The sequence below is a fragment of the Cervus canadensis genome, chromosome 13 (genome assembly GCF_019320065.1).
Source record: "Cervus canadensis isolate Bull #8, Minnesota chromosome 13, ASM1932006v1, whole genome shotgun sequence".
NCBI classification, from domain to species: domain Eukaryota; kingdom Metazoa; phylum Chordata; class Mammalia; order Artiodactyla; family Cervidae; genus Cervus; species Cervus canadensis.
Genome location: NC_057398.1, coordinates 55,126,705 through 55,153,491, shown reverse-complemented (window position 1 = coordinate 55,153,491; position 26,787 = coordinate 55,126,705). Strand labels below are relative to the sequence as shown.

Below are 26,787 nucleotides of genomic sequence, written 5' to 3'. Positions count from 1 at the left end.
GTGTATATCTATTCATCCCAAACTCCTTATTCCCCCCCACCTCTTTTTTTAAAATATATTTTTGTTAAAGTAAAAAGACAGTTTGGACAATTCTGAGAAGGGTGCTTTTTATGTGAGAAATCAGAGCTGCTAAGTCTAATACCTAAGTCTACCCAATTTTAGGGAGCAGTTTTCACCACTCCATCAGCCATAGTTGGCAGCTCATTCTATCTTTACAATTCCTCATTTACTCAACTTCGTTGTGGGCTGACATCACTAACAACTCTAAGCTTCTGACTACTGCATCAATATTTCAAGACAACTCAACTAAGAATTCGGGGCATCAGAAACAAAGAAGGCTGCTTATTTTACATTGACTTTAGTACCTTTCCAGTTAATCTAAAGAATTTAGAAGAAAGTGAGTTGAGACTAATTTCAGCTTATACTGAAATTTACAAATGTAAACCACTTAATCTTTTTAAGGCTATTGTGAAAGTGAGTGAAGTCGCTCAGTCGTGTCCGACTCTTTGCACACCATGGACTGTAGCCTACCAGGCTCCTCTGTCCATGGAATTTTCCAGGCAAGAGTACTGGAGTGGGTTGCCATTTCCTTCTCCAGGGGATCTTCCCAACCCAGGGATCGATCCCGGGTCTCCCACATTGCAGGCAGACGCTTTACCATCTGAGCCACCAGGGAAAAGGACACTTTTAAGGCTATTACCATATCCAATTTGTATATATGTTGAAAATCAAGATTAATGATGAAACACTTACCTCTAAAGCATAGAAGAAGCCTGTAAATGGACTGGACCCTACAGTGATATACTGAGACATGGCTGGTGGGCTGTTTTTAATTGCTGCATTATATCCACCTATGTTTGAGGCAGTCTTCATTTGATCAAAAGGGGACAGAGTCATAATACCTAATGACAAAACAACAACAATATGTGATTTTAATGCACTGAAATGACAGTGTCATTTTAGATTACTAGATTTTTATTTCAACTCCATTCTAAAACGCTAACTGCTGAGTTTCATTTAATAGATGAAAGTCATTTTTAAAAGCTACAAGATCAATGCCATAAAACATCCATAAGATATTAAAACTGCCATCTACAATTCCTCTAAGTTATAAAATATACAAAACAATTTAAATATTAATTTTTTAAACAGATAAAAACTTCAAATGGTACAAGAAATATAGAGTCTACCAATATCTCCAGGTATAAGTTCACTTTTTTGAGGTAACAACTGAAATATTTTATGTTGCTTTCCAGAAATGTTATAGGTACATAAATGACAGCACACCAAATCAACTGATGTGTGCCTTGTTCTTTAAATTTAATAAAATATCAAGGAGACATGCTCATTCTTGGCAGTCACTCAGAGTATTCCACTGTGTGGTCATGCCATAATTGATCTGACCTTCTGATGGACATCTGAGTTGGTTCTCACCTTTTACCACTACAAATAATGCTGCGATATACGTCCTTGACAGATCTTCGCATACCTACATACAAGTTCATCTGTATGGCAAATCCTCATACACAGAGGTGTAGGCTCAAAAGGGGATCTACATCTTTAAACAACTTTGTTAAGTACTGTGACGTGGCATTCCACAGAGGCAGTGCTGCTTATGTCCTCTCCAGAAAGGCAGCAGAGCATCTCTGCTCCCACACCCTTTCCCACACGGTAAAAACAAACCCTCTCAAACATCTACTTTGTAGTCCAGAAACCCCCAGCCTTCTATAATGAAGTTACTGCTGATTTCCCCAAGGTGCTAAGAGTAAAAGCAGACAATGGAGAGGAGGAAAAGCCAGCATCATTTAAATTCACCTGGGCGGCAGAGAGAGAAGGATGGGGCAAGTGAGCTTAGAGGTTTAGAAAGTAAAGATCTGCTGCCAGATTTCGTCTCAGGCGAAGTCTTCCAACTCAGGTACTCCTGGTACATAAAGACAGTCAGTTCTGAACACAAACATACTGCAGAATGGAACAGGAGTTATTTTCATTTTCATATGTATGTACTGCCTCTATTACGAATGCACTGCTCCTGAAAGAGAGTCCTGGGAAAGGAAATGCTTTTCGGGTGTTCATAAGCAAACCTCTTACTGGACTGAGGATTTAAAGTCATCAAATTTTAATCCTTACAAAAGCTGACCTATTCTGAAAGATTAGAATGCCTGTCCTGTTTATGAATGAATTCATGATTCAATATACAAAGTGTTTTTATGACATGATTAAATATGCTGACTGTACCAGCACAAAATCAAAGGCTGAATGGTATCACATATAAATTGAAATTTTAAGTTTTAAAATGCTTTCTCTTCATACTCTATACACTATAGGTGTGTGACTTTGTTTTTTGAGTCACCAATTTTAGCATTATTTTTCACTAATTTAAGATAAATGAAAATATAACTTACAGTCCTTTTTCTCTCCATATTCTTCCAATATAACCGTATCTCAATTTTTAAATTAAATTCACATTCACCTTTCTCACGATAAAGAACTCTGAGTATTACTGCTGACACAAGCTGCCTACTGTAATTACACTGCCTTAGATGTAAATTTTTTTTTCCTTCTGAATTTGTTACTACCTTGTCTTTTAGGGTTTTCCCTGAACATCTGAGGCCTTTCCACACTGTGAAACACCTTACAGTTTTTTTTTTTTTTTCATTTATTTTTATTAGTTGGAGGCTAATTACTTTACAATATTGTAGTGGTTTTTGTCAACATTGACATGAATCAGCCATGGATTTACATGTGTTCCCCATCCCGATCCCCCCTCCCACCTCCCTCTCCACCCGATCCCTCTGGGTCTTCCCAGTGCACCAGGCCCGAGCACTTGTCTCATGCATCCCCCCTGGGCTGGTGATCTGTTTCACCCTTGATAATATACATGTTTCGATGCTGTTCTCTCTAAACATCCCACCCTCGCCTTCTCCCGCAGAGTCCAAAATTCTGTTCTGTACATCTGTGTCTCTTTTTCTGTTTTGCATATAGGGTTATTGTTACCATCTCTCTAAATTCCATATATATGCGTTAGTATACTGTATTGGTCTTTATCTTTCTGGCTTACTTCACTCTGTATAATGGGCTCCAGTTTCATCCATCTCATTAGAACTGATTCAAATGAATTCCTTTTATACCTTACAGTTCTTAACATAAACTTCTGGAAGGTTAAAGTCATCGGATAATTTTCGGGGCCTGTACACTGGCTAAAGAAGGTCACTTTGATAAAACGGCATTTGAACAGATACCTGTTTGAAGTGAGGGAGACAGCCACGTGACTGGCTGGGTAAAACTCCAGGCAGAAGGGGCAACTACACAGGCTCCGAAGTGGGAGGACGCTTGGTGTGGCAGAGGGGCAGTGAGTAGATCAGCGTGGGGGAACACAGGGGTGAGGAAGGGGAGTTCTGCAGGAGATATAAGGCCTTCGGGTTTTATGAGGAATAAGATGGGAAGCCACTGGAAGGTTGTGAGCAGAGAAGTGGCAAAAATATGACTTATATTTTACAAGGATCATGTGTTAGCTGCTACTGGGTAAAGACATTTTAGGAAAAGAAGAAAGGCAGCAGAAAGACCAGTTAGGATTTTCACTTCCTCAGTAGTTCAGGCAAGAGACAACGGTGGTGTGGACTACTATGCTGACAATGATGGAGAGGAGATGCGGTCAGATTCCGGATTTACTGTGAGGGTAGCTGAGACAAAGGTGGACTGGATGAGGAGTGTGAGAAAAAAAGGAGAATCAAGGATGACTCAAAAGCTTTTGGTGGGGAGGGGGGATCGGGATGGGGAATACGTGTAAATCTATTGCTGATTCATGTCAATGGATGACAAAACCCACTGAAAAAAATAAATAAATAAATAAACAAAAGCAAAAAGAAAAAAAAAGCTTTTGGTGCAAGCAAGAGAAGACGACAGAGAAGGACAGAGGAGGACTAAGTTTGATGGGAGAAGTCAAGAATTCAGTTTGGGAAGTTCGGATACCCAGGGGAAAGTGTTCACCAGGAGCTGGAAAATGAATAAGAAGTCTAGTGAAATCAGGACTGGAGTCAAAATGGAGATGCTATGAGCTGATTTCTTGTTCTTGTGTTTCTGAGTTTTGAAAGTAGGGAGTGGAAATATTTACTCTTAAATGTACTCTGATGCGGCTTTCATTCTCACCATTCCACTTAAACTTCTAAGAATCAATGAACGTTGTTAAATCTCCTTTTGTGAATTCTGTGACGCATTCCACAGTTAACCATTCCCTCCCAAATTTATACTGATAATCTGGACCTCTTTCCTGACCTTTAGACTCATGTATCTGTCTACCTGGCATCTCCATTTGGAAGTCTGTGTCAGAAGTTAACCTGTAAAAACCACAACTCTCCACTCGTTCACTCCTACCGCTTCCTTCTCCTTCTCTTTTCAGCCACAGCCTGAACATTCACCCAGTTGTTCACACTTAAAAACTAAGAAATCTCTGACCCTTTCTCTCTTTTCTAATATCCATCCCTTGGCAAGTGTCACTACACCTCCAATCTGTCTACTTTCTAGCACCACTGCCTCTTCCTGAGACAAAATCCTCATTCTCTCTTGTTCCAACAAACTCTTTGCTGGTCTCCTTGCTTTCATTTTTCATTCCACAAGCCTCTCCCTGAAGAGCAGTCAGAGGGATATTTTTAAATATCCCATACTTAGAATCCATCAATGGCATTCGCTGTGCTCAGAATAAAACCCGAACTCCTCACAGCTACGTGATCTGACCTCGGTCCCTGTCTCCAACCTTACCTGGTCCCTCTTCCTCACTTTACAATCAAGGCACGACTACCTCCTTTCCGTTTCTTTAACCCTTCAGGTTTCGACTGCATGCCATCCCCTCGCCCCTCTAGACCAGGCCTCTGTCTCTGCTGCTTTCTCTCCCAGAACGCTTATCCTTCGTTCACATAGTGGCTGCTTCCCATCCTTCGTGTCTCAGGAGAGGCCTGTGCTCACCCGTGTACCTAGTGCCCTCGTTCTTTTACTTCTGTCATAACCCTCTGCTTATTTTCATGACGCTCACTAACATTTTGTTATTACCCTATTTATCCTTTTGGTTTAATAGTTTCTTTTTTGTCTCCCCAGCACCAGAACCTAAGCTTCGTCAGGGCAGGGGTCCTGTCTGCCTTGTATTTCTAGCACCAAAACTAGTGCCTGGGACACAACAGGTATTCATTCATTTCTTTGTTGAATGAGTTAATCAGACCTTTACACAAACATGTACATGGAATAACGCTCATGGCATGCCCCCTCTTTTTTATTTTTCCATTTTGTAGGCTGGGAGATAAATGAATAGAATAAAATTTTCTATCCAATCATTTCTCCTAGCCTGTTTCAATGTTCCAAAGTTTAATTAACAGAACAAGGAAGTCACCCTGAACTGAACTCAACACTTTGGAGTTTTGCAACATTTCTGTGTTCACAAAAAGTAAAGATAAACGGAATGTCTACCAACAAGGTGCTTATTACAGATCATAGGCAGACCTCGGAAATATCGCAGGTTCAATTACAGACCATCAAAAGAAAGTAAGTATCGCAGCAAAGTGAGTCAACAAATATTTTGGTTTCCCAATGCAAATAAAAATGTTTATACTATACTATAGCCTGTTAAGAGTACAATAGTATGGTGTCTTAAAAAAACAATGAACATACCTTAATTTAAAAATACTTCATTGCTAAAAATTGCTAACCATCATCTCAGCCTTCAGTGACTCCTAATCTTGTCGCTGGTAGAGGAGTTGAAACATTTCAAGAGTTACCAAAATATGACACAGAGACATGAAGTGAGCAAATGCTTTTGGAAAAATAGCACCCAGAGATTTGCTTGACAAAGGTTGCCACAAACCTACAATCTGTGAAAAATGTAGTATCTTCCAAGTGCAATGAAACAAGGTCTGTCTGTATTCCATACAAGAAATGCAACAATAAACAAAGACGCTCTCTGTCAGGTATCTTCAGTTTGCCCCTCTGGATTCACAATCCTTCCTTCTCTCCCTCCCAGTGTGTGTATGTTATGGACCCAGATTTTGAGCTGGATTCAGACAACGGGAAGCCCCACCAGGAGGTCAAAGACAGAAAAGAAAATGAAGTCAGGATACGTATTTCCTTGGGACCACTGGCCAAAAACCACCCTGCTCTTAAGGTGCTGATTCTACTCATTATTTCGAATGAGTAGAATTTAGGCCTAGGAGCAGCTAACAGTCGACTGCTAATGAGCCCTGAGACACTGGACTATCCCATGTGGTTCTCCTATACTATGACTCTATAAGTAGTTTCTCAGCAAAAACCTCATTTTATCTTATTTTTTCTTCCTTTATATTTTATGTGCTATTTGAAAAATCTAATAAGCACATATTATTAAACAGAAAAAAATAGGAATATATTTTAAAATAACACTTCCTTCTTCTCTACCCCCATTTCTACTCTTAGTTCAGAAGCCCATCACTTCTTACTGAGATTATCACAGCTTCCTTCCTACACTTAGTTTCTCGTCTTGACCCTTTCAAGTGATTTTTCCAACAGGCTATGTGACAGTACCATTTTCTTGTTCAGAATCTTTTAAGGACTCTCAACATGGTGATGAGAAAAATAAACGTTCCTGTGCACAGTATCCTAGGCTTCACAATCTGGCTCCTACTCACAGGCTGGCCTCACTCGGGCCAGTTCTCACTGTTTTTCCTGCACACAACGCACTTCCAGCCCCATGTGATACCTGTTCACTGAAGTGCCTCCCTGACGCTTGTCCTCCTAGTCAAGTCCCACTCATTCTTTCAATCTCAGATCGAGGTCAACCTCCAGTTCCCTGATTTCCTCGGGCTTCTCCTCTACTCCCCCTGGAGGAGTAGGTCCACTTGCTGATTCTGACAACTGTCATGCTGTGATACGGTAATTGTTTTCACATGTTTCTCCCAACCAGCAGCATGCACCCTGACAGCAGAAACAAGTCTTTCCATCTCTGCATTCCTCACACCTAACCCAGTGAGCCTTCAAATACAGGTCACAAGAAGACATACGCTTTACTCTATACTCTGTTGATCTAAAGGTTACATTTTTAGAAGACTGATCTGGCAGTTATATGAATCAAACTCATCTGTATAAAACTTAAGTCAAATAGTGGGTGATCCAAGGCTGTACAGTAGGGACTTCCCTGATGGTCCAGTGGTTAAGACTTTGCCTTCCAATGCAGGGGGTGCAACTGGATCCGTGGTCAAGGGAGCTAAGATCTAACATGTCTCATGGTCAATAAATCAAAACCAAAACAGAAGCAATACTGTAACAAATTCAATAAAGATTTTAAAAATGGCTCATATTAAAAAACAATCTTATAAAAACAAAACAACAACAAAAAACCTGTACAGTACTGCTTATGCTAAGGGCATAATTACTAAAACCACTACCATTCCTTAAAGACATTAACTTATGATCATCTCTAAGTCTGAACTACCCTCCAAATGTCTCACTGAAGACAATGATTTTCTTTTCACATAAGAATAAATGTTATTGTTGTTGTTCAGTTGCTAAGTCATGTCCAACTCTTTGCAACCCCACAGACTGCAGCCCGCCAGACTCTTCTGTCCATGGGATTTCCCAGGCAAGAATACTAGAGTGGGTTGCCATTTCCTTTTCCAGGGGATATTCCAGTATCCAGGGATCAAACACAAGTCTCCTGCACTGGCAGACAGATTTTTTTTTAACAACTGAGCCATCAGGGAAGCCCTGAGAATAAATCTACATTTCTAATAAATAAAAAACTTCTATCAAAGAGTATAAGAAGTAAGTTCCAAAAGAACTGGAACTAGTAATGGCTTACCAATACTAGCATGATCAATAATTGTGTCAATATCTTGTAGACCCCATTTCTTATAAGCTAATGGCGGTGGCTGGATGTTCTCATTGCCTGATGCTGCAGCTGTCAAAGATAAAAATTAGACAAACCAAACTTAAATATAATGGAGAAAATGAAGTTTTACCAAAAATCATCAAAAATATAATAACTTGATTATTCTAAAGTAGTTAAAAATAAAGTAATATAAACCATGCATACAGTGAGATTTACTCACACCAAGACAATATACATAAAATGCATATATTAAAAGACTAACTTGGCTGACATAAGAGATTCTGGAACACTTAAGGAATTAGAAAACACTACTAAAAACTCTAGACTACCATCAAAAATCAAGGTGAATTCAAATTGCAATTGAAGCCAAGTATGCAATTTCTCCCTCTTGAGAAAGACAATGAATAAAATCCTTGAAACAGCAACCAGTGTCTTAGTGAAACCTGGTGGTACACCCAGCAGAAGCACACAGAAGAAAACAGAAAGATCTCAAATGCAAACAGCTGAGACCAGGCTTGACAGAAAGATACGCTAACAGCGACAGCACTCCCAGGAAAATGAAGGAAATGCTGACCACTGACCATGGTATTTCCACCTAGGGAGTGAGGAATGAAAAGAAAAGCAGCAGTTACACCTTGGGCCACAGGTTCATGCACAAGACCCCACTTATCAGTACATTCTCAGGCTATGTGTTAGAATACAGCTGGATTCTCGTCACTTATTCAGGAAGGTGAAGAAAAGTACTCTGACAAAGGAAAACAGTAACCCTCTAAGCACTTCAGATTTGAGAGTAAGGCCAAGCAGAGAGAGTTTTCCTATACTGTGAAATAAAAGTCACAACAATCTGTAGCTAAGTAATCAGATATTTAGAGCAACTTACAGTAAGAGGGCAGTAAGTGGCTTGCTTACTTGCTAGGAGATAAAATGGCTTTATGATCTCATACATAATAAAATAAATGGCAATTCAAAAACAGTAAAAATGAAATGGCTAATGATACCAATTAAAGCATAACTATCTATTTCTAGTTTATTTTACTGCAGAATTCTTATGCAGAGAAAATTACAAAATTCTTAAACCTATAGAAAATTCTTATAGAAATTTCTATAAAAATTACATATATATTAATGGTGACTATTTGAAATTTCTCCAAAATAACATTGAAACTTTACGTGGACTAAATTTAAATAATTTAAAAGATTATGAAAATAGGTATAAAAATTCAAACAAATTCTGACTTTACAGAAAAGCATGTACTAGTAAAGAACCACATAACCAACAACATACTGATCATATATATCAACCTGTTAAAAAACAGTGAAAACTGTTCTATTGCAATGTGAGATGCTGCATTCTCTCCCTGGAAGAAACTGCTTCTTCTGTGTCTTACCATTTAGTTTTGAATTTATGAACAATCTTTATGAATTGGATAGCACATCTTAATTAAACTCTACTTTCAGGGAGCTAAATGATTTACAAGCTAAACTTTGCTCTTTTTAGGGCCATGAAGGCTCCTTTATTCCAAACCAGAAGAAAATAGGGTAAGTCAGCACCAACACTGGTATCTGCAGTAACTTGGGGCTTTTGGTACTTTTATTTTAGTATCTCTAAAACTGGAATCTTAAAACTGATGGTGTGACTCTTACTGGCAGCATTTTTGCTTCTTAGTGGAACAGAAAATAATAGTGCATCTTGATTTTTGATGAAACACAATATCCTCTTCTAAAGACAAAATAGCCTCAGAGTTTAAACTATGGGTAGGGAAGGTTAAAGTGCATGTTTCATGCCAAAGTCTGGAACTGACATAGTTGCCTACATAGATTATATTTAGGTCTCTTAAGTTTTCTCTGTTCAGAAGTGTTTCAAGTTAGCTAAAAGCAGCTGATGCTGCCTGCCTGTGGAGTCCTGCCTAGTGTGAGGAAAACGCCCCCTGCACATTCTCTGCTTTCTTCACCCCCAGAGAGTAGAAGCAAAGCAGAATCACAAGATTTTAGTATGCTGGCCCAAGTAGTGCTCATCTATTGAGAAATCTGGTTCCTCAGTGAGACGCAACTGAATTCTCTATCCCAGTGCTGAGCTTCTCTCTTAACTGGCCAAGACATATTGCTGAATTAGTGAGAACAGCCAACGGTTCACCTGGCAACACGAGAGCTAGAGGTCTAGTCCTCACCTGCGTCTTACCAACTAAGCCACTGTGCGTAGTCGCTCAGTCGTGTTCAACCCTTTGCAACCTCATGGACTGTAGCCCGCCAGGCTCCTCTGTCCATGGCGATACCCCAGGCAAGAATACTGGAGTGGGTTGCCTTGCTCTCCTGCAGGGGATCTTCCCAACCCAGGGATCAAACCCAGGTCTCCCACACTGCAGGCGGATTCTTTACCATCTGAGCCACCAGGGAAGCAATCTACTAGACTCCCATTTCTATAGTAGTGGGTTGTTGTTTTTTTTTTCCTCTATAGAACTAGTTCAGAAGGCCTTTTTAGTTTAGAAGACGCATTTTTCAAAGTAGATTAAATTAAATAAGACAAATATCACCACAAGTTAGCTATTTCTTGCCCAAAATTACCTTTTGCTACCTGATTTCGACAAGCACGAAGAGACTGAAAAAGGCTAAATCCATCAATAGTCACAATGGCAGCTGGATATAATATACTCAACTCTTCATTCTGTTAAAGGAAGAAGAAGAAATATTTCCATTACTGCCAAATAAGCATATCTATGTTTCTGTTATAGCTGAATATCATGATTAATGTAAAATAAAGGAATACTATAACTAAACAACCATCAAACACCAAACACATAAGACAACAGCAGGCAGAGGAATAGTAAAAAAAAACAAACAGACTTTGTTTTTTTTGAATGCCTTTTGGTCAAGGACTTAAAATTCTTCTCAAATATGAGCCTTTGTACATGGTGAATATTTTCAAGACAAAGGGAGTAACCCAAAAAAGTACAAGTTTCATAAAAGTGAAATTTAGTCACTATATGGATGCAAACAACACATAAAAGTAAAACGAAGAGAAAAGAAACTCACCTGAAATCCCAGACATATTTCAGTATATAGGGTCATACATAATCACACACTTTTGTACAAGACTATACCATATACAGTATTCTGTAACAGGTTTTTCCTTATTCAGTAATGTATCAATGATATTCTTCCATTTCAGTAAGTGAGCAAATCAATTTTTGTTGTGGCAATGCTGTATTGCATCGTATGTACCAAAATTTCAGTTATTACTGACGGACATTGAGTTTGGCCTGCTGGTTCCACTCTCCCTCTCTACCATCCACACTCCACAGCTGGAGTGATCTTCCTGAGACACAGCAGAACTACTGCCCTGATTAAATCTCTCCATTGGCTCCCTTCTGCACTTAGAATAAAACCTGAACTCTACTCAAGCTTCAAGATGGGGCCTCTCCCTCTAATATCATCTTGTCCCTCTCCCCTTGCACCCTTAACACAAAGGTCATTGCACCTTCACCTCTCAAGTCGTTGCCTGCCTTTCTTTTGATCACTCAGATCTTGGCTCAAATGCAGGTGCTCTGAAAGGCTACTCCTGAGTCTCTGTCTCAAACATCAATTCCATTTCCTTGTCTCATTTCAATCTCATCAACATGATTACTTCCCTCACGGCACCTATCAGAGGCTGAAAACATCCTGGAAAATCTCCAGCTGTTCATCATTGGTTACCCTCCATCACCTCCAAACTGTAGGCTCCACAAAAGCAGAAACTTTGCATGTCTGGTTCAAAAATGGATTCTCAGTGATTACAACTGGGCTGGGCACATAACGGGCAGTAAATGAATGTTTATGAATGAAAGAAATACTTTATTATAAACATCACTGCAGTAAACATTCTTTTGTATGTATCTTTTCACATTACTTTGATCTAAATTCCTTCAAGGAGGTCTGGTGGGTCACAAAGCATTCACAATTTTCATTTTCATCCATATTATTAAACTATCTCAAGAAAGTACCTATCAGTTTATAACTCCACCAACAATACATGACAGTGCCTGACTCTCCCTCTGTCACCAAGCTTTGTTAATCTTCATCTTTGCCAATCTGAAAGGTGAAAAATTATCCAAATGTAGCTGCTTATAGTTCTGAGATTATCAGTAACGTTCAAAAGTTTATCATATGCTGTCGACCAGTTATATTTCTTCTTTTGAGAACTGCCTTGTCCTTTTTTTCTACTGGACTATTGGGTGTTTCCATTTTTAAACATTTTTGTGGGCCACAAGGGGTGGGAGCTGATGTCGGGGTTCACACGATAATTTGACAATGCTAAGCTTACGCAGTCCACTGAGCAGGGCGGGGGGAGAGGGGTCCCTGACAGGGAGGAGCCAATCACCAGCTAGCCAAGTATCTCCAAAACAAGACTGTTTTCCTGAAAAAGAAACTCTTACAAATACCAGTGTCCAAAAGCTGCAGAAATTGTGCTAAATGATAGGGATTTTTGTGCAGAAACCACAGAAGAGGCTTCTTTGGCATTCCAGAAAAACATCTCCCATTGGAATCTTCTCCTGCAAAGATCAGTTATCCCACCTACTACACTCACTGCCCCAGAACTGAATTACAAGGAAATCTGCTCTTGTGATCTTTAATAGATGTGGGAGTGCACTAAAGATGCAGCAAATAGGTATTTCTGATATACAAACTGATGGACACTGGACCAAAAGATGCTTCTGTAGAGTACAGAGTAACAACAAAGACTTCCCTCCGTGTGTTTAATAAACAGTTTTCAGTGAAAAGATTTTGACTCACAAATGCAAACAGCAAGCAAGTATTTAAATCTAAGTTATATTTTTCCACCAGCTCTAAAAACAGATTATTACAAACACAGTCAAGTTTAAAGTGTTTAAACAAACTTCATCTTCCAGGGAATTTGTTTTGTTTTTGTTTTTTAAAAAAAGGGAAATGGCTCTTGAGAGGCAGCTTAAATAAACAGATCACCTTCTTGGATTTCCAACAGTTCCTTGTTTGTTTCCTGCAGTAGTCCCATTTCCTCCCAACTCCTTACGATCAGCATTATAACTTAAGTCTTCAGCCTTCCGTTTCATTTTCCTGTAACGGGTCCTTGGAAGAGTTCGTTCAATATCTGCGACTTCAATCATCATCTTCAATCTAGCCTTTGTGCCTCTGGGGTAGTTCTGTATCACTACAGGCATGATGGTATTTTCATTTTATTTCCTACCATCACCTCAAACATGTACAAAATAAAATTTATAATCTTTGTATACTACCAAGGCAGTCCCTTCTTCCAACTTCGTCAATGGCATGCCTCATGCAGGAGATCTTAGAGCCAACTCATTTTTCTCTTTAAATTTGACACCTTGGGACTTTCTTGGTGGTCCAGTGGTTAAGAATCTGCCTTGCAATGCAGGGGACGCAGGTTCAACCCCTGGTAGGGAACTAAGATCCTACGTGCAGTGGAGCAACTAAGCCCAGATGCTGCAACCCCCGAGCCTGAGCACAACTAGAGAGTCTGTGTGCCACAGCAAAAGATCGCCCATGCCACTACTAACACGAGATACAGCCAAAAAAAAAAAAATTTAGCATCTCGATACAGTAACCCAGTCCTGTCAAATGTTCCTCCCTCTTCCCACAGCCATTCCAGTCCTGGCTCGCAGCACTGCACTCTATTACTGATAACTGAAAAAAAACAGGATAACTAGCCTCCCTGATTCCAGATTCTCACAAATCCAATTCATCTGGAACAAAGTCCTTCAAGATCCCTTTGATGATACTACTTCCCTCTCATAAATCTCTAGTAGCTTCTGAATCTTCTGAAGCAATTCTGATTTTCACTTGGCTTTCAAATTTATGAACAATCTGGTGACTCAGAGTATTTGACAGTTTCTCAGTTTCTTATACAGTTTCTTTGCTGTCTCACAGTTCCATGTTTGAATCTTCCCTGATTTTTTTTCCCTAACTATCTAAAATATTTTCCCTTCTTTTCTAAGTTCTACACCCATTTTCAAGGCTTAATTCAAACTCTACCTCCTCGATGAAATTTTCCTTTATTACCCTAGTCCTAATTGAGCTCCCTCTTCTCTAAATTTGCACAGAAGTTATTCTGTTCATGTAAACTAGCAACTCATAAGGTAATGCTTAATATTACTGATTAACTTATTCACCAGCATTAACAGATATTAGTCTAGTCTTTCTTACTGGTTAAATTTCACTCCAGTCCATCTATCACACAATTTAAGTTCACAAAGGAACACAATATATATACATTTGCTTACTTCAAACCTCTTGGAAGCCAGACAGCACAAAGAGAGAAGGCATATTATATAGTTTTGACAATGTACCACACAAGATGTGCTGAACAAGAGCATATTAGTTTATGTGGCTCTACAATTACTGTAGACACAATCAAAATTTTTGACTGTGAGACAACCAAAACCTAGGTGAGACACAGCACCTAGGAAGAAGTGAAAACTGTGGCATGCCTTAGACACTCAATAGTGTTATTTTCTCTATCAAAATTTTCTATGACTATAAAATATTTTCCACAGTAAATAAAAACTGAATAACCCCTTTTCTGAGAAATAGGTTAGTGCAATATAGTAGCCCTATTATACAGCTAAATCTTTTTTCTTTTACTCTACATACTTTTAATACCTACATCCAAATAAAAAAGATATAAGGTTATATAAAACCATTTTTTACCTTAAGTCACTATTAAGTTTTAAAAATGAGAAAACCTTTTGGTTTCTAACTTAAGTGTTTTATTTCACTGTGGAGCAAAGCATACAATATTTCAGTAAGACTGACTTACTGGTGCAGGACTGGTGTTCCCTACTCAGTTATGAATAGCTTCTATTTCTAAAATCTGACAGCAGAGCTAACTGTGCCACGAGAAGATACCTTAAAGTTTCCACCCAACAAGAAGGAAGAAGAGACTACTTCAGAGTAAAGCCACTGCCCCTCTGGACACAATCTCCTACGCTACCTGCTCAGTCACGCCAGGATGTCGTGGGATTTCGTAGGTCCTGCATTTGAGCTGAAGCACTGAGTCCTCGTTCAGGAGCTGGGCAAGCAGGAGCACGCCGTTCTAGGAGGAAGCACAGAGACAGCCCCGCTTGTTTTCTCACCAATATACCTGAACAGGCGTGGCTGGGCAGAGCGGCGTTTCCCCCACAAGTCTTCCAGGGATGCCAGGTCGTCTGTCTGCAGAAGAACATGGCTTCTCTTCTCTACAGTTTACAGCAGAACTTCCCACCACCACGGCTCCCCCGTTCCAGCCTTCACCTCCATAAGGAATAACTACATATTCAAGTGGCAGGGAGTGAGTCACAAAGGAGTGTAATGGGAACGTGGAACCAGGTTTTCCAGTCAAATGGTGCCTTTTAACTGCGTAACACTCAACTCACCTCTGTATAAAAGCGTACGTAACCCGAAGTAAAGCCCACCACGATGCAGGTCCAGTCTGGACGTCCAGTGGAACTCCTGTTACAAATAAAATCAATGATCTTAAAAGTTCATACATCAAACCAAAAAAAAAAAAAAAAAGACTGACTTACTCACTTATCCTTACCTCTTCTGGCTTGCTAGTGGAATGCACAGAGCACTGGTTACACATTCCCTAAAAACAAAGACAAAATCATATGTTTACCCAATCAATTTATCAATGACTTTTGTATCTCTATGATTGGATATTAAAGGACAATTAAGTGGAAGATGAGCGATGTGGACCAGTTGTATCCAATATAGAAATTTAAAAAATGAGCAAAACTCCACCATAAGGAGGGTAATAAAACCCATTCACATAAAAGCTAATATCACATTCACTTGAGGTTAATAAAAAACAGTATTTTTCATTCTGTATTGTTATGAAAAGTATAAAAGTAAAAAAGCAAACCTTTACCGTATACAACTGATTATACACAAAAGTAAGAAAACATCAAGGGATCACCAAGCACTCATTTCTCACTGTTCCCCTCTCCTCCACATCAGTGAAGAACTTGGGCAGAAGGTGGGAGGAACTGGCAATCACAAAACAGGCAAACTGCATTTCTGTTGGGAACGTGATTCTAGAGACTTGCCATATTTCAACTGGCTGGCTTCTTTTTTTATATTTTGCAGAAATTGCTGCTGATAACCTATTTCTAAGAACCTGCTGGGCTGGATGGTCCCTAAAAGATTTTTCTTTTTCTGACATGAAGATTCAAGAAAAATTTGTCCCATGCCCAGAGACAAGCCTCAAAATTAAAATAACTCCTAATGACCTCTTCCTTAAACTGTCAAAACTCAGGACCATCACCAGCTTACTCAACAAACTATAAATCCTCTTCCCCATACATCAAACTAGACACCAAACAAAATGAATCTTTTTGGTTGTTTGTTGTCTCTAAGGTGACTGAAAACGTATTAAAGTAACACACTAGCATAAGCGGGTGAGGCTCTTGACAGCCTCAGCCCTCCTGTCATGCCTGTGTGCTTAGTCGTGTCGACTCTCTGCGATCTTCTGGACTATCGCCTGCCAGGCTCCTCGTTCATGGGGTTTTCCAGCCAAGAACACTGGAGTGGGTTGCCATTTCCTTCTCCAGGGGATCTTCCCGACCCAGGGATTGAACCCACATCTGTCTCCTGCAGTGCAGGTGGATTCATTACCTGCTGAGCCATCCGGGAAGCCCTAAAGTAAATGAACCTTGCATGTGCATTTCTGACAGAAATTAAATGTCTTCAGAATGCGTAGACTAAATGACTCAAGGAGAAACAGCATTTGTTTTGACAAGAGTAGAACACAGTTCACTGAGTCTCTACAGAGTATCAGCATGTACTGTGGATTTCTACTTGATTGTCTTTTATCTGAATTTAAAGTCTAAAGAACCTTATTCATTCCAACCAGATAACTTTCAGTCATAAAAATTTAACTGAGAACAACTGTTGGCTGCAGGCTCCAGGCTAGCAGCTCCATCACGGAACCATACTAGAGATCTGGTTTTAAAACTCTAACCAGTCGGTAGGAGATTTGAATTTACTAACTTGCATTTCTTAAGTATTTATGAGTTTTAAGAATTAATGTAGCACTGTCCCCTTTAAGTACCAGCCCAGTGCTAACAGAGCAGAGAGGACCACAGCAGCCCTTGACTTTTTGGCGGAATAAAATTAACAATGAGGGGCTTCCCTGGTGGTCCAGAAGTTAAAAGTGCACACTTCCACCGCAGGAGACACAGTTCTGATCCTTGGTTGGGCAACTAAGATCTCATATGCCACGTGGTATGCTAAAAAATAATAATAATAAACAGCTAAGGAAAAGACTGTTCGTGGGGTTCTCAAGGCAAGAATACTTGAGTGGTTTGCCATTCCCTTCTCCAGGGGACCACATGTTGTCATGGGGTTGCAAAGAATCTGACACAACTGACTGACTGAACTGAAGGAAAAGACAAAATGTAGACAGGATATTATGGAATTCTCTTTGCACTCTCCTGTAAATCCTCTCCAAACACAAGGGCTTTTTTTTTGCTTCTTTGATTAATAATTACATGGTTAATGAAATTAAAATTTACTGCCCAAATCATGCCCTACAATCTCTAAAGCTGCAATGAACATACGTTTAATCAACATTCCAAATGACGAAACATCTTAGCAGACTGATACATAAGTAAAACAATTTCACATATACATTTAACATATGGAGAGACAAAAAGAACTGGTACCTACCCTTCTTCAACACTTAAAGAACCACTCCAACCAACAGCAAACTGCATTTCTTCCTTCCCTTTATCACTATGCTTCCATTTCGCTGAAAAAAAAAAAAAAAAAGAAACCAAACATCATCACACAAAATAACTTTAATTACAGCATACTAAAGCAGAGAATTTATTACTTTCATTCTTTTCCTTTAGAATGATGAGTGCAGAATTTAATAGTTCTATATTAATTGATGTGGGTCTTTCTATAAGTAATATAAGATGTTTTAAAATTTTTATAAGAGTGTTATAAAAAAACTCTTTAGTCTTTCTTCCAATTCAATCCATATAATAAAGTTATTAATTCTTATGTATTACCCCACCATTTTTATTTATAAAACTTTTACCTTCAATTGGCAGAGAAAAATTTTCTAATAGATTTATGCTATTGGAGGGCAAATCTGCTTAATGGCACCACTCGGTACCCATTTAATACAAGACCTTATTTTGATCAGTGAGGTTGTCCACATTCTATATACAGCCAAACTTTAAATTTAATCTTCAACAAAAATTGTAAGCTAAGCTTATACCCCAAATAGGAAACAACAGTACTGTGAGCTTTCAAATTAAGAGTTGAAAGTCACCCAATTCACATTATTGCTAAGAAGGGATCAGTGGCCTTTTTAGCTCTAACTGCCCCTTGTGAGAACTGGGCAATGCCCAAAACTGCTTCTGAAGTGCCAGAGAGAGACAGCTAGAGTATCTGCAGCCAAGAATGAAAAACAGAGAGGAAAGAAACAGAAAAGAAAGCAAAAGAAAGGGGAAGAGAAAGAAATAAAAGAGAATCAAAAGTGCTGTGCAACACATCAAACTATCAAATGCTACCATATAATAGAGAAGTAATATGTTTTCTTTCTCCCTAATCCATTTTCTATTCTATGCATTAAAATAAATGATAATTACAGAGTACTTACGCACTAGAAATACAGCTTTTTGTTCCCGAGCTATAACCATAAGATCATTGGTTGGAGATAATGATAAAATACAATCCTGAAGCCAGGAAGTTTTTTGTGGTTTGCAAGTATTTCCTTCTTCTTCCTGTTGAGTAAAACTACAATTACTTCCATGGAAAAATATCAAGAACAGTTCAATTCACCTTGTCCACCTTGAGAAGCAAGGGAAAAGAAACCTTCCCAATTCTTTTATAGTCTCAATAATATCTGTTATCAAAACATGTCAAAGATGACCAATAAAATACTCACCACAAGCAGATCTCAGTTTTGAAAATTCATGCAAAATTTTTAAATAAAACAGATAGCAAGACATTAAAAGAATCTCACACAGGGATCATTCCAGAAATGACTGTTAGGAAATTTGGTAACTAATCCTACTAGGGCATCTGCAGCTAGACAGCAAAGAAAATATTATCTGACACTTATGGCCTGTAAAGTATGATAATTATGACATTTCTGTTTTATGTGGTCTGAAAGGTGTTTTCTTTTTTTCAACTGAATATGTACTTACTATATAGGTAAATTCCTATGGTTAAAAATTCACAGATCCAAAAAGGTCTTTGCAAAGTCTGACAATTCCTGTATTCCAGCCGCCCTGCTGTTCACTCTGGAGACAGCAGTGTGACTGTATCTCATGTGTACTTCCAGAGACACCACGCACACAGGCAAACAGGATTAACTACCCCTTCTCCTTTTCTGACACAAATGGTAGCATGCTACATACATACTTCTATATTTTATTTTTTTTCTCTTAACATATACCTTAGATTTCACTCTACCTAAAGTTGCTTAATTTTTTGATGGCTGTAGAGCCACTGTAGAAACACCCCAGCCCCCACTGATTGACATTTGTGTTGTTCACATTCTTTTGCTGCTACAAATGATGTTACAATGAGTAATTTTATATGTTTATCAGTTTATGTGGGAGGATGCCAGCAGGACAAGTTCCTAGTCAAAGGGAACATGTGTTAGTAAATGTGCTAGCTGTGCCCAAACTGTGCTCTGCAGAAGTTATGTTAATTTATAATCTGACCCAGCAAGTTTTGAAAGTGCTTGCTTCCTCAGGGACTCTTCAAAAGTGCTTTAACTCTGATCTTTGTCCAACTAGCACATAAAAAGTAGTATCTTAGTCTACAGCATTGCTCTTTTGAGTGAGAATGGGTATTTTTTCATATGCTTAGGAGACTTTTCTATGAACAGTATGCTCCTTTCCTTTGCAGACCCTCTGTTAGGTTGCTGTTCTTTCTCTAAGTGATTTGTATATACTTTTTTTTTTATATAAAGCATTTATTTTTCCTGATAACATTGTATTGCTTATTGGAGATTTATTTTGTTTTACTCAAAACACAGAAAATAGAAGCAGAAAATCACCCACAATTGGGACACCACTGAATTTTCACACTATCATCTTAATGGCTATTGAAGGTTCTTTTCCTTAGAAACTGCTTAACAATTCTGCTATTTGGGGGCATGTTCTGACATTATTTTAAAAAATGGTACAACAAAATCTCTACATACCTTTCCCTTATTTCGCTTTTTACTTAGCATTTTTACATACAAAGAAAATTGGTTCTTTGAACAAAAGTTTTCCCCAGTTCACGTCATAGCTTAGTATTCTTCATGCAGAATTTTTAAATTTTATGTAGTAAAATTACTGATCTATTAATATTTACTCTCTTATAGCTTCTAGGTTTTACGTCATTTGATCTTCCACCTTACTCAACCCTAGCCAACAGCTTTTGGATTGAATTAGTCAAGATGGGAGGGAAGAGAGGTGGAAGAGATGCAGGTTGCTGTCATATAAAAAAAAAAATTATGGTTTTTAAAGCTTTTAGGACTTCCCTGGTAACTCAGATGGTAAAGAATCCCCCTGCAATGTGGGAGACCTCTGTTCGATCCGTGGGTTGGGAAGATCTCCTGGAGAAGGGAATGGCAACCCACTCCAGTATTCTTGCCTGGAGTATTCTGTGGACAGAGGAGCCTGGTGGGCTATAGTCCATGGGGTCGCAAAAAGTCAGATATGATTGTGTGACTAACACAAACAATAAGAATATATTACTAGTACAATGAAATTTAAAGGATTTTAAAAACAGAAAATCATCCTAATCAGAAATATTATGGCAGTATTTCTAGGAAAGATAAATATTTCTTGCTGTGATACTATTAAAGATATGTTTAAAACAGAAATAAAATATGGATTATAAGACATTGTTAGGAAAATCTCCATGTAAGTCTGAAACCTCTGGAACAGTCATGCGATTATTTTTGCTTCTCAATGGAACACTGAGGAATCAACCAGATTCCTCTTTCCTCTGCAAGGTACGCTAAAGAGGTTGCACTCACTCCCAAAAGACAGGGAGAAGAGTCATACTGGCAAGATCCCTTATTTTAGTAAAACAACAATTTTTAGGACTTTTATTATCCAGTCTGCTGTTTTTAATGTGCATTTTTCTACATATAAGCCAGGGAGAAAATTATTCCCTAAAAAGTGAAAGTTGTAAGTTAGTTCTAAGAAAGTTCTAAGTTAGTTGTAATGAACTTCTGCCTTGACCCACACTTTCCGCCCGAGCGCACAGTCTGTTTAGCCAGCACTCACCCAGGACTCCTCACAGAGCCTTGGCCGCCGAGGGCATCACCACCTTATGGTTCCCTCCACTTTAATGAGATCTAATTACACGAACTCTGAGGTTCAGGAGTTTTCAAGTGAAAACCTCCTTCCTTCAGGACAAGAATCAAAGCAGGGAGAGCCATGCAGGGTTATTATCTAAGTGCTGTGTTTGGTAAGAAACTTAGAGTATCTGAACTCCTTGACTGCTCTATAAAATTTCCATCTCATTCCAACAGGAGAAATCCAAACAGTGCTCCAGAAAAGGGATAATACAGCTCTATTTCTGGCAAGCTCTACAAAAAAATATTTTTTTAAATAATAGAACATCTATACAAATGGGTTCCTTCCTTTTATCATACTTCCAAAATTTTGTTCAAACAGTAAACTCCAAAAAGTTTGTAAAAGTTACTTTTCAACAAAGAGTATTATTCCTGTTTTTATCCTGTTTTCAAAATAATGTCACTAGTAAGGATGACAGCTGTGTTTACATTTGCCCAAAAGACAGAGAGTTTAAAAAATGCAAAGATGGAAGGAACTTAAAGACTAACTGGCCCAAACCTCATTCGACAATACAGATAGTAGAGTCTTGGGACGGTTAAGAATGTGCACTCCCTGCCACACAATCAGTGTCTGAGGCCAGAGGAGGACCACGCTCACCTTGGCGGGCGACTGCAACAGATCTTTAAGAAGCCTTAGGATCTGACTCCAGTCTGCGTCAGTGAAAAGCGTTTTCTCTGAAAGAACTTCTCTATTACTTATCACTATACAGCAGACTGGGCTTCCCTGGTGGCTAAGAGGTAAAGAATTCACCTGCCAATGCAGGAGACGCAGGTTTGACTCCTGGGTCGGGAAGATCCCTCGAAGAATGGCAATCTGCTCCAGAATTCTAGCCTGGGAAATCCCATGAACGGAGGAGCCTGGCTGGCTACAGTCCATGGGGTCATAAACAGTCTGAACACAGCTTAGCAACGACACAACAACAATATACCAGGCTACTCTTTCTGTGGTTCTGCAAACTGATTTAGAGCTGTGAGGAACCATATTTGAACATGGGAGTCAGCACATTCTTGAGGCATTGCTCTGAGTTCTCCTTTAGAAAGACTCTTTCTTCTCTTTTCTCTCTGTCCATCTCACGTGCCAGTTCCTATTGCAATCCCCTTCTCCTCTGACTTTACCATCTTTTGAATTTATTGCCATGAAAAGTCATACTATCCTCTGATGTTTCTTCTGTGATTGCATTGCTCTAACCCTAGACTAGACGTCTTTAATCCTTTCTATGACTCCTCTACTCTGTTCACTGCACAACTGCAAACATGAGTGAATAACAGCTTTCCAATTCCTCCTTATTTATATTCACAAAGATACTTGAATAACCTAGTATGTATTCTTACACATGAAACTATATGACAACAAGCAACTGATTCAAGGCTAGTATGCTAAGTAATGTATCCATAAGGAATAATAGTATCTTTAGTAATATTTTTCCTTAAGTAATTTTATGATTTAACATTTTAAGATTATGGCTGACATATCCATGTAGGTACAATATCCATGTACGTACAAGTAAACATCCAAAGTACTACTCTCTCTACTGGGTCTAGAACTCAGTATCAAATTATAATCAAGCTTTGTCTGCCACCATGTCCAGCAAGTGGACTATAAGCCATTTCAGCACCAACAAGAATTTTGCCCTGTAAGAATTAACCAAGATGAAAGCACAAGTAGATATCACTGAGAAGCAAATTCAGAGAAACTACTCCACAATGACTGGTTACATCCCTACCCTTGCTGAGCCATCTCATTAATGTACGTTTTTAGTAACATGAAACCACATGATCAGCATTCCAGTTTCATCTACTGATGATGAGGGCTGGCGGGGGAGGGGTGAGAAGATGGCGAAAACCAATACCTTCTATCACTCTTCACTCTCCAACTCTCCATCCTTCCTGTGACTGTGGGACTAAAAGCAGATCCTCCTAGTCTGTCATGGCAAAGCTGAATGAGTACAAGCGGGAGTTCCAGATACCAAAATTAAGTTACAGAACACTCACATGACTATATTACACAGGCAGAGGTCAGAGATACTGTGGGTTCAGCTACAGACCTCCACAAGAAAGCAAACAGCACAACAACGTGAGTCACGTGAATTTTTGATTTCCCAGTGCATATAAAAGTTATGTTTATACTATCCTGTGGTCTATTAAGTGCATAACAGCATTATGCCTAAAAAATGTACATTCTGTAATTTAAAAATATTTACTGATAAAAAATGCTAACCATCATCTTAGCCTTCAGTGAATCATAATCGTTTTACCAGCAGAAGATCTGAAATATTTCAAGAATTAGAAAAATGTGACAAAGAAATAGGAAGTGAACAAATGTTGGAAAGTTGCGTTGATCACTTGTTTGATGCAAGGTTGCCACAAACCTTCAATTTGTAAAAAAAAGAAACAAAAAACCACTATAATCTGCAAAGCACAAGGAAATAAGGTATGCTATTCCTGTTGTTGTGGTTAAGTCACCTTCAACTGTTTTGCAACTGCACAGATTATACCCTTCCAGACTCCTCTGTCATGGGACTTCCCAGGCAAGAATACTGGAATATACATTACCATTTCCTTCCCTAGGGCTTGTAGTATACTAGCTTACATTATATTAAGATATCATATCATCATTAGGATTTGACGTGTTATAAAATTCTAGATTTAAAGCTTTAGTCTTGCTGCTTGGGAATGATTCTAGCTTGTCACGAAATGCAATTGTGTGTGCTCTTAACACAAGCTCGATAGCTCTTTTGATCCACAGCCACACTGGGGCGGGGTAGAAGCAACCACAAGTTCCTGGTCACTTGTAATTCTGAAGGTACAATATTCAATGTATCAGATTTGATAAAATAAAAAGCCTTTTAAGGACACAACTAAAAATAAGTATTATCTTTAAAATTATAAACAGAGCTAAAATGTGCTATTTCTCCACAGGCTTGGCTATTTTGCCCCATGCAGTGTGAATTTTATCAGAAAATGATAAAGCAAATGGAAGAATTGAAAACAATTGGGAGTGGAGGTGGGTGAAGAACTCCTATAAATCAAACGTCTTTCAATAAGTCCTCAAAAAGAAAAAGAAATCCCTTGGTACATCTGAATCAACAATTAATACGCTATACACAAAGGCAAGCAAAGAACAAAAGGATGGGAAAGCAGATGTCCTACACTGTTCACTGTCCTAGAATGCCTGCTACTTACACCCGAGCAACGTGGCAGGAATGAGGCCAGTCATGTGAAATCTCCTCTCATGATAAAGGAATCCTTTGGCGCCACCCTAGGCAGAGGACAGTGATTCCATCAAAAAGTGTTTGCTCCAGATGTGTGTTTGGGTTTGGCCACCTAACTCAACAGGAATGACAGAGGGCTGACATCAGTGACCTGGATGATGTACACAGGAACATCCGCCAAACACTTACTAAGTGCCAGACACTTAGTACATGTGCTAAACGCTCTCCACACAAATCGGGCTTACTTCTCCCTGTTGCTCTACAAGAAGGTTCCATGGCTACTCTCCTTCCCTACATCAGAGGGAGCGGGGATTTGGACAGGCATTTGAACGCAGGCCCTGGGGTGCTGTTCCCTCCGTGCTGTTTCCACACTGCACTGCCCTGAGAAGCTGGGCCCTGGAAGCACAACTGTCGCAGCGCTTTCAACCCCGCTCTTCTCTGCATTCAGAATGAAGGGGGTGGCAAGGAGCTCTAGTCCACTTCCAGACTGAAAGACAAGCGCCCCTCGATGATTAAAAAACTAAAGGGTGGAAAGTGGGCTGTCAAGGTCTCGTAAGAATGTGCCAACACACATTTGCTGGCCGGTAAGATGCAAGCTCATCACTGTTTTGTACCATAAGGGCTTCTGCTACCAATAAAGATTTTTCTGAAAACCTCCCACATGAATATGGGGCCCATGGCCATGAACAATGCTCCCTTGAAGGTAATGATTCTAAAATAATGTGATCATGTGATAAAGTACTTAATTTCCCTAGTGAGGCACGATACTTAAAAATCAAAAACAGCACCATCAAGGACTACCTTGGCTTTCCACAAACACCAGCAAGCACTCAGATACTAAAATTAACATTAAATTCATCCATTATCTATAAAACACAGCTCCTGCTTAGGGGTGGGAAAAGGGAATGTATAATTTTCTTTAGCATATCCTAAACTTCAAAGTTTTTTCTTTGCCTTGAGATAAGTAAAATTTTTTCTTAATCTGCACAAATATGGAAGCCATCAATGCAGATTATGAAAAGGAATCCATTCTAAACACTAGGACTGTAACAAATACATATTTTAAAATTTTATTTCTTTTGATGTTAATCCCACAAATTCGTCAAACGATTAGTCTTTCACAAGACAGGAGATGGAAAATGCAGTAATTTAACCAACCTTTCAATTATAGCTGGCCACCACAGGGGCTGGTAAATATCACTCTGTGAAGAGTGGCAAATGTCTTCTGGTGTATCAACCACTGTGATGACTAGAGAGCCTCTGCAGTAGCCCAGAGTAATTTTTCAAAGCTTTCAACTTTAGCTAACAAGTCCATCATTTGCAGTTCTCACTGTCACTGTCGTGTGCTGTCGCAGACACGTACATGTAACAGTGGTGCCAACAGAATCCAGTACAAATAAGGGACCGTCAGCATATCCTGCGTACATTCTCAGTATTTCTACTTCCTAATTCATGGGAATAAACTAGTCATCTACACTTTCTTAACCAAGAGATGTAAGTGCTCAGCAATTCCGAAACACAAAGAAATAAATAACAATGCTATATAAGTTGTCTTTTTATTTTTCCTAGTTTCCTATAAGCATATGTATTACCCAATGCTTCTCAAACTTTTTTTTTAGGTTGCAGGACTTTCTTATTCCCAAACCAAACTTTACACAGTATTTTAATATATGAAATAGATAAAAGCAGAAATGAGGAAGCGTCTCTGCAGAACCTGAGAGCTTTCTCTAACACAGCATGAAAAGTATTGTTCTTGGCCATTTTCCAGATTGCAGACTAAAATTCTCAAATCAAACATCCAAAATTAAGGTCTTGTCAAAATTTAAATGAGACAAAGCAAGAGCTATAAAGTTGGTTACAAATTTCATTATGGATAACTCAAAGGAAAAAAAATTACAAACACAATTAGTCACAAAAATCTCTGACTTCAATCTCTCAGTTTTTAAAATCATTTTTCTTTCTAACCTTAGAGTAACTTAATAATTCAGTAACGCTTCCAGTTTTATTTCAACTGTCAATTCCAGTAGGATTAATTCTGCTATTATTTTAAATTGTATATATAATATGATCCCATTTTTAGAGAATTATCTGTGTGCCCATTCATCCAACCACTCAGTCAAATATGCCTACAATTATAACTTCTTAAAGTTAGTAATGATGACTATTCTTAGATGTCAGAAAGTTGATTATCTTATTCACTATATTTTTTCCTACCTGAATTTTCTGTAAACTTCATTTTTATTTAATTTTTTTTTTCGTAAACTTCATTTTTACAAAAATTACTCACAAAAAATTACAACAAAGTACCAAACATAAAAGTCAAACTTCTTTATTTTTGAGACTATACTTAATACTAAAATCTATGTGCTTCCTAGGCACCACGGGATATAAGAAAGTACTAAACAATT

General features: G+C 38.7%; 1 protein-coding gene and 1 non-coding gene across 2 annotated transcripts in view; both read right to left on the bottom strand.

The window, feature by feature from the left end:
* RAB3GAP2 (RAB3 GTPase activating non-catalytic protein subunit 2) overlaps positions 1 to 26,787 on the bottom strand; it is a 103,005-nt gene that overhangs the window by 45,704 nt on the left and 30,514 nt on the right. The window contains exons 3-10 of the mRNA XM_043485874.1: positions 18,462 to 18,585; positions 17,519 to 17,600; positions 15,390 to 15,437; positions 15,226 to 15,301; positions 14,805 to 14,906; positions 10,406 to 10,505; positions 7,814 to 7,912; positions 754 to 902 (exon numbers count right to left, since the gene is read on the bottom strand). Coding sequence (XP_043341809.1) covers positions 754 to 902; positions 7,814 to 7,912; positions 10,406 to 10,505; positions 14,805 to 14,906; positions 15,226 to 15,301; positions 15,390 to 15,437; positions 17,519 to 17,600; positions 18,462 to 18,585 — 780 coding nt within the window. The remainder of the gene's footprint in view (positions 1 to 753; positions 903 to 7,813; positions 7,913 to 10,405; positions 10,506 to 14,804; positions 14,907 to 15,225; positions 15,302 to 15,389; positions 15,438 to 17,518; positions 17,601 to 18,461; positions 18,586 to 26,787) is intronic.
* LOC122452645 lies at positions 5,272 to 5,403 on the bottom strand. The gene has a single exon (XR_006272803.1). It is a non-coding gene; the product is annotated as a small nucleolar RNA SNORA36 family (small nucleolar RNA).